The sequence below is a fragment of the Canis lupus genome, chromosome 17, assembly GCF_048164855.1.
Source record: "Canis lupus baileyi chromosome 17, mCanLup2.hap1, whole genome shotgun sequence".
NCBI lineage: Eukaryota > Metazoa > Chordata > Mammalia > Carnivora > Canidae > Canis > Canis lupus.
In genome coordinates this window covers 15,327,105-15,335,841 of record NC_132854.1, presented here as the reverse complement: position 1 = coordinate 15,335,841, position 8,737 = coordinate 15,327,105, and the positions used below count along the sequence as shown (strand labels likewise).

Sequence of the window (8,737 nt, the reverse complement as noted above, 5' to 3'; positions counted from 1 at the left end):
CACAAATCTGAAATTCCAGGATTCCTTTCATTTGGAATCGATTCATTTATTATTCTTTCCTGACAGGTTATTTGATTTTTTTTTTTTTTTAAGTAATCTCTATGCCCAACGTGGGGCTCAAACTCACAATCCTGAGATCAAGAGTCACGTGCTCTATTGACTGAGCCAGCCAGGTGCCCCAGATTATTTGATTTTTTTTTAAATTTTTTTTAATTTTTATTTATTTATGATAGTCACAGAGAGAGAGAGAGAGAGAGAGAGGCAGAGACACAGGCAGAGGGAGAAGCAGGCTCCATGCACCGGGAGCCCGACGTGGGATTCGATCCCGGGTCTCCAGGATCGCGCCCTGGGCCAAAGGCAGGCGCTAAACCGCTGCGCCACCCAGGGATCCCAGATTATTTGATTTTTAGAGATATTTTTCAACATAAGTATTTCCCTTTTTTTGTTGTTGTTTAAAATAATTTTTTATTGCCCAGGTATTTTTTTTCTTGTGTCTTATTTTGTTTTCTTTTTAAACAACTATAAATTCAAGCTTAGGGAAGCTTGCTTTGTCTTGAAAAAAAAAAAAAAAAACAGTAACAAGAAAGCTGTTCTATCATTTGCTAACCTGATCTCATTTTAAGAGAGAGATGGTAGTCATCTTGCAAGAGTAAAATTTATACCATGAACGAGGCAGGTCTAAGTCTGGTGGCACTAAAAAGAGACAATAGCATTGTTGACAAAATTATAATCTGCTGGTGGCATTTGTGGAAAAGAAGCCCTTGCAAATTTCTAAATAACAGTAACCTCTGTTAGGAAATTCTAAAGTGTCTTATAGGCCAAAAAGGGAATGAGGTTAGTAAAATGCCTCAACAGAGTTTGAATAAAATGCTGGATTTGAGAGTTACTGGAACTTGGATATGTAAAAATAGGGTGGTAGGTTGAGTCTTGCTTACAATGGTCTCGGGTTCAAATAAACTACTGTGACAATACAGCACTTCACCGGTCACACGCTTTTCCAGGGCTGTTCCTTCAGTAGGTGCTGGCAGAAGGTGTGCTCAGTCGCTTTCCAATATAGATGCCTAGCCCCAAAGCCAAAACATGAGAGAGCTGGAGAGACATGAGACAGCTGGAGAGACGGAATGAACACCTTAAGGAATTCTGCAGACAAAATACCCCCTTTCTTCATGGCCCCACTTTTGCTCATGCTTAAAGAGACGGAGCGTTTGGGGTGTCTGAAGTGGAACTCCTTAGGTGGAATGTTTTCAGGTCTACTGGACCAGTCGGACACCCAGTCTACACTTTTCTTCAAAGCATCAACTTCTTTCTCTCCTTCTGCAGCTTCTTCTGACTGAGAGCTATGGTCCCTGCTGGTGTGCTTCTCCACATCAAACATAATCTGCCCATCTTTGAGAACTGGCTCTTGAACTACTCTGTCCTGATTCATGCTGTGCATCCAAAAGAATCTTCTCCATGTCTCCATTGTGGATAGAGGATGAGGAAGGTACATGTTCTAGCCCCCCATTTTTCCCATTGCCATTACCATTGCCATTGCTGCCGTTCATGGGTAGCTCCACCCAGGAACTGTTGAGCCCGGCTGGCCTGGCAGGGGCAAAGGCTGTTCGCCTTCCTCACAGTTGTTGTGGTTGTTGTGCGGGGGTGGTGGCTGCTCTACTAAATGAGAGGACACTGTCGGGCTGCTGAAAGAGCTGTGGCCGTAGCAGGACCACCTCTGGTTCTCAGGCAGCAACACCAAGTATTTCCTTGATAACATTTGGTGACCTTTATTTCTGGCACAGAGTGGATTAAATCTCCTATATAACCTTCCTGAAACAAAACACATACAGTTGCTAGAAAAAATATTTGAAAAATATATTTTTTAAAATATTTTATTTCTTTATTCATGAGAGACACAGAGAGAGGGAGGCAGACACACAGGCAGAGGGAGAAGCAGGCTGGATGCAGGGAGCCCCATGCAGGACTCGATCCCAGGGACTCCCGGATCATGCCCTGAGCCAAAGCAGACGCTCAACCACTGAGCCACCCAGGCGTCCCTGAAAAATATTTTAGAATGCATATTTGAGCTGGTAAGAAAGCAAAGGAAATCTTTAGAGGCCAAAAAAATGGAGAGAAAGCACAAATACAGAAAAGTAAGCCAGCTTTGAGGCTACCCTGAGGGATCCCTGGTCACCGAGATTTTAATTCCCAATTGACCATAACTGGGAATTCTAGTGCTATGCAACACTGTAGTCTGGATCAGAGAACTTTGCATAAATTTGTTCCCACCCTAAAGTAATAACTGCAGAGGGGAAAATTAAAAAGCACTGTTTCACCACCCCCATCATCATCGCCATCTCTGCCCTCCTTGGTCATGGTAGGGGAAAGTCCTGTCTCAACATTGGATCTGAGTACAGGGACAAACGGAAGTTACCTGAGAATTCCTAACCACAAGCTGACATTCACTTGGATGTAGGGCTAGAATTCACACTACCTTGATGACTAGTAAAAGAAGATAATTTAAAGTAGTCCTGGGTTGGGGGCACCTGGGTGGCTCAGTCAGTTAAGCATCTGTTTAGACTCGGGTCATGATCCCGGGATCCTGGAATTGAGCCCCACATCAGGCTCCCTGTTTAGTGGGGAGTCTGATTCTCCCTCTTCGTCTCCTTATGCCCCTCTCCCCCACTTGTGCTCTCTCTCTCTCTCAATAAATAAAATCTTTAAGAAAAATGTAGTCCTGGATTGATAGCTCACCTAAACAACAGGCAGAAGCAAATATAAATTCTATCTGGGGGAACATATATCTAACACAGGCCTCAAAATATTTCCATGAGAAAGTTGCCAGGAACATGAGTTTACAATCACAAAGCACGTGTTTTAACAAACCACCACGAGTGAGAAGGTCAGTAGAAAAAAGGTCAACCTGCAAAAACTGCAGATAATGAGAATAATGAGATATAGAATATAAATTATCTTTAATACTTAAGAAACAAAGTAGGGCGGGACGTCTGGGTGGCTCAGGGGTTGAGCATCTGCCTTCCTCTCAGGGCGTGATCCTTGGGTCTGGGGATAGAGTCCCACATCAGGCTCCCTGTGAGGAGACTCCTTCTTCCTCTGCCTGTGTCTCTGCCTCTCTGTGTCTTTCATAAAGAAAAAAAAATCTTAAAAAAAAAAAAAGAAACAAAGTAGGGCATTTGAATTATGACTAAAGAACAAAAGGTTTAACAAAAGAAACAGGAAGATACAAGAAAGGATAACATAGAAACTCTAGACATTTTTAAAAAAGATTTCATTTATTTATTCATGAGAGACACACACAGAGAGGCAAAGCTATAGGCAGAGGGAGAAGCAGGCTCTCTGCGATTGAGCCGATGCAGAACTTGATCCCAGGACCCTGGGATCATGTCCTGAGCCAAAGGCAGACCCTCAACCACTGAGCCACCCAGGTGCCCCTATAGATACTTTCAGGATTGTATTAGAAATTAGAGTCTCGGGATCCCTGGGTGGCGCAGCGGTTTGGCACCTGCCTTTGGCCCAGGGCGCGATCCTGGAGACCCGGGATCGAGTCCCACGTCGGGCTCCCGGTGTATGGAGCCTGCTTCTCCCTCTGCCTGTGTCTCTGCCTCTCCCTCTCTCTCTCTCTCTCTCTCTCTCTCTGTGTGACTATCATGAATAAATAAATTAAAAAAAAAAAAAGAAAAGAAATTAGAGTCTCTGGATGGGTTAACAGCAAATTACTTGCAGCCTTGAGAGATAAAGAGGTTAAAAATATTAAAGAAAAATTAAGAAACAGGACAAACAAAAATAAATCTTATCAGAGTTAAGAAAGGAGATAAAGAATTAGTGGCAGAGGTAACATCTGCAGAAGGATGCGACCAAGAGTTTTCCAGAATTGATGAAAGATATGAATCATTAGATTTAAGAAGTTCAGGGATCCCTGGGTGGCGCAGCGGTTTGGCGCCTGCCTTTGGCCCAGGGCGCGATCCTGGAGACCCGGGATCGCATCCCACATCGGGCTCCCGGTGCATGGAGCCTGCTTCTCCCTCTGCCTATGTCTCTGCCTCTCTCTCTCTCTCTCTCTGTGTGACTATCATAAATAAAAAAAAAAAAAAAAAAAAAGATTTAAGAAGTTCAGTAGGTCCCACAGATTACCAAAAAAGATTCATACTTAGAAAGTCAAAGCAAAACTGTGAAAACCAAAGAAAATCTTAAAATCAGCCAAAAAGAAACATGAATTAATCTATAAAGAAATGACAAATCCAATTCTTGATATCTCTACAGCAAAAATGGAAACCTGGGGCAGCCCGGGTGGCTCAGTGGTTTAACGCTGCCTTCAGCCCAGGGCCTGATCCTGGAGACCCAGGATCGAGTCCCATGTTGGGCTCCCTGCATGGAGCCTGCTTCTCCCTCTGCCTGTGTCTCTGCCTCTCTCTCTCTCTCTCTCTCTCTCTCTCGTCTCATGAATAAATAAATAAAAATTAAAAAAAGAAAAAGAAACATCTTTAAAAAAAATGGAAACCAGATGAAAATGGTACTATATCTTCCAAGTTTGGGGTCAAAATAATTGTCACCTTATAACTGTATACCTAGGAAAATTATCCACCAAAAGCAAGCACAGAAGAGATATAATTATCTGACAAACAAAACTAAGACAGGTAACTAGCCCCTCATAAAGAAACCTCCCAAGGAAAGACCTTAGGAAGAAGAAAAATAATAAACTCACAAGGAAGTTTTGAGAAGCAAAATGGAATAGCAAGCAAAAAAAGAAAAATGACAGTATAGAGTAATGATAATAAGCATGGGGCTAGTATTTGTGGAAATGAAACTCTAATTTATGAGATGAATAATCAAACACAGAAATAAAGTAATAACATCACCAGAAGAGGAGTTATTAACCTTAAAACATCTTGAGGTCTGTATATTATTCAGAAAGAGAGTAAAGACAATGATTGATTTTATTAAGTTAAATATGCACTAAAATTTCTAGAGTAACTATTAATACAAATAATGTGTAACTTCTAATTGAGTAGAAAAACTGAAATGTGGAAAAAAGCTTCATTAAAAAATGCAGAAAGAAGAAAGATAATATGTACAGTTGACCTTTGAACAACAAGGGTTTGAACTGAGCAGGTCTACTTGCATTTTTTTTTTTTTATAAATACAGTGCAGTATTGTAAATATTTTCTCTTCCTCCTGATTTTACTAATAATATTTTCTTTTCTCTGGCTTCCTTTATTGTAAGAATATAGTATATGATACATATAGCATATAAAATATGTGTTAATCAACAATTTATGCTATCAGTAAGGCTTCTGGTTAACAGTAGGCTATTAAGTTTTGGGGGAGTCAAAAGTTTTATGTGGATTTTTGACTGCATGGCATCCCTAATTACCATTGTTCAGGGGCCAACTGTATATACAAGAAGGGAATTGGAAAAATCATAGTTAGATAAAATGGATGTTAGAATGAGTCCTAAGTTTAAGAATAAATCTAGTATAGGGTGCCTGACTAGCTTAGTTGGCAGAGCAAGTGGCTCTTGATCTTGGGGTTGTAGGTTTGAGCCCCATGCTGGGCATAGAGATTGCTTAAAAATAAAATCTTTAAAAAAATCTAGCAAAAAATGTAACAAGACTTGAAGTATATGATTTTACTGAATGATATTAAAAATTAGTTAAATGAAGAGACATATGATACTCATTAGCAGGAAAACTCAACTTTGTAAAGTTATTTACTTTCCTTCAACTAACATCCCAGTAAGTATGTACATGTATAACTTGATAAACTTATTCTAAAACATGAAAGGAAGAGCAAAAAGCTAAAAAAAAAAAAAAAAGTCTCACTCTTGAGAAAGAAGACCAAAGTAAGAAAAATCATCACGATCTCAAGAAATATTTAGAAAATGAGAATAATTAAGAGAGTAGTGAAAGGGTGCAGAAACAGACAAGCAGGTAGATGGAAGATATTAGAGAATCCATAAACATACCATGCAAATATTGATATCTGGTATGATAGAAGTGATACTGCAAATCAATAAGGAAACAAGGGACCATTTAGTATATTCAGAGAACTTGGGTTCTCATAATGAAAAATGAAATAGATCCCAAATCATAAAACAGAAAAATCAATTCTGGATGATATAAGAACTTAAATGTCAAAGCTAAAACTTTGAAATAAGAGTAGAGGGTAATGTATTTATTATCTCTGAGGAGGATTTCTTTTTTTTTTTTTTTTTTAAGATTTACTGATTTATCTATTCATGAGAGACAGAGAGAGAGAGAGAGAGAGAGAGAGAGAGGCAGAGACACAGGCAGAGGGAGAAGTAGACTCCACACAGGGAGCCCGATGTGAGACTCCATCCCAGCACTCTGGGATCACGCCCTGAGCCAAAGGCAGATGCTCAACCACTGAGCCACCCAGACATCCCTGAGGATGATTTCTTAATCAAGATCTCAAAAGTACAAATCATTTAGTAAAAGCCTGATAAATTTGACTACATTAAATTCAGAGTCTTTATCCAATAGCCAAATAAAGACAAACCACAAACAGGGGAAAGATATTTGCAACATGAATAATACTTAAAAGATTACAATCCAGGGGCACCTGAGTGTCTCAGTCAGTTAAGTGTCTGACTTAGGCTCAGGACATGGTCTCAGGGTCCTGGGATTGAGTCCTGCTTGGACATCTGCCTCTCTGCTCAGTGGGGAGTCTGCTTTTCCCTCTCCCTCTGCCCCTCTGCCTCCTTGTACTCTTGCGCTCTCTTTCTTTCTAATAAATAAAGAAATATAATGTTTTTTAATAAAAAGATTACAATCCAGGATATTTATATATACATATGTATATATATATAAATGTTGTTCGTTTTATATATATATATCTCTCTCTAAAAATAAATTATAAAAAGTCAAGCAAAAAAAAATAAAAAATAAAAAGTCAAGCAACTCAGGGGATAACATGAGCAAGAGCTACAAATGTCTTTGTAGACAAAAGCACAAGGAACCAAGAAATATATAATATGCTCAGCTTCATTATTAATCAGCAAATACAAAATAGTCATCATAATGTGATACCTTTACACTCATCAGAGTAGCCCACTCCCCCTAAACCCTCCCCCAGCAACTCTGAGAACACCCCAATACCACATTATGAAGTAAGGCAACAAGGTCATGGAGTGGTAACCTGCTAGAACTACTCAGTAGGGCAATTTAGTATTATCTATAAAGTTGAAAGAGTAGTTCCTCCTTCCTTCCTACTTCCTAGCAGTTCTAAAATTACCCTGGAGAAACTCTGGCGCAGGTGCACAAGGAGAAATGCTCAAGAACATTTACAGTTGTTCCAACTATTATCAAGGGGTGGAGGAGAAGCAACACAAATGTTTCATCCCCCAGGAAATGGATAAATTATAGTATATCCTTCAGCGAAGGACTCTCTTTCAGCTGTAATATTTAATGGACGACAACTACATTTTTGAACACAGATAAATCTCCCAGGCGTAATGTCATGTGAAAAGAAAACAGGTTATAGAATACCTGCAACACGATTCCATTTGTGTAAAGATTCAGAAGAACGTGGAGACTAAAGCAATCGGTCAAATAAGCCTTAACTGTTACTGTATAATTTGTACTTTGCCATATCTGTCTGTTGCACGGTTCGTTAAGCTTCAGGCTAACAGAAAATTAAGCATTAACTATGGTGCCAGGAAAGAACAATCTGCACAATCAAAACCTTTAAAATCCATCTACGAAATTTTAGTAAATCTCCGTGTAGGAAGTTAGAAAGATCATCTTAGGCTATCTTTAAAATGCCATTGGTAAACCAGACTTCATCCTGAATTGCGCACTCCTGCAGGCCATTTGAGCATGAAATGCTGTCCCCTATGCGCGTTAACTTGCTGTGACACCTGTCCGGGCGCTAGTTGCCCGCTGCATGCCTAGCCCACCAAAGCCTTCTGTCTGGACCGCGTCACTGGAGAAGGCACAGCGACATGTCCAGGGCGCAGATCTCAGCTCTGGTGTTCGGCGTCGGAGGGTTTGGAGCTCTCGTCGCGGCCACCGCGTCCAATGAGTGGAAAGTGACCACCCGAGCATCATCGGTGATAACGGCCACTTGGGTTTACCAGGGTCTGTGGATGAACTGCGCAGGTAACGCGTTGGGTTCTTTCCATTGCCGACCGCACTTTACTATCTTCAAAGTAGAAGGTAAATATAATGGCTTTGTTTGGGGTGGAAGTAAAATGTCACTTTTCCGCTCACTGTGCAGAAGCAGCTGCATACAGTTGATTCTGGAAAGACTGAGTGCTTCATTAAAAGTGCCAGGAATTGCCTAGGATGGATGACTGTATGAATGTGGGCTGAAAGAATTAAATCATGTATTTTATATGGCAAAGGAAAGTTAATTTCATGGATCTTTTACAAATACCTAATGCGAATGATAGACTCCAAGGGACGGGGGCAGAAGCGACTGTTTCTTTTTTTCTTTCTTTTTTTTTTTTAAGATTTTATTTATTCATTCATGAGAGAGAGAGAGAGAGAGAGGCAGAGACACAGGCAGAGGGCGAAGCAGGCTCCACGCAGGGACCCGACGTGGGACTCTATCCCTGGTCTCCAGGATCAGGCCCTGGGCTGAAGGCGGTGCTAAACCGCTGGGCCACCCGGGCTGCCCAACTTTTTCGTTTTTAAAGATTTATTACATTTATTTGAGAGAGAGAGAGAGAGAGAGAGAGAGAGAGTACAGGGTTGGGGGCGTGAAGAGGGACAGAGGGAGA

General features: G+C 40.7%; 1 protein-coding gene and 1 pseudogene across 2 annotated transcripts in view; one reads left to right on the top strand and one right to left on the bottom strand.

Moving 5' to 3' along the window:
• Positions 1-442: 442 nt before the first annotated feature.
• On the bottom strand, positions 443-1,786 carry LOC140608309 (BCL2/adenovirus E1B 19 kDa protein-interacting protein 3-like pseudogene; annotated as a pseudogene).
• A 5,917-nt stretch (positions 1,787-7,703) lies between these two features.
• Positions 7,704-8,737, top strand: part of CLDN10 (claudin 10) — a 125,618-nt gene continuing 124,584 nt past the window's right edge. Inside the window, exon 1 of one of the 2 annotated variants that reach the window (XM_072782614.1) lies at positions 7,704-8,114. In XM_072782614.1, the coding sequence (XP_072638715.1) occupies positions 7,958-8,114 (157 nt within the window). In that variant the 5' untranslated portion in view covers positions 7,704-7,957. Of the gene's footprint in view, positions 8,172-8,737 lie in introns of both variants that reach the window. The other variant, XM_072782613.1, reaches the window with a different exon arrangement.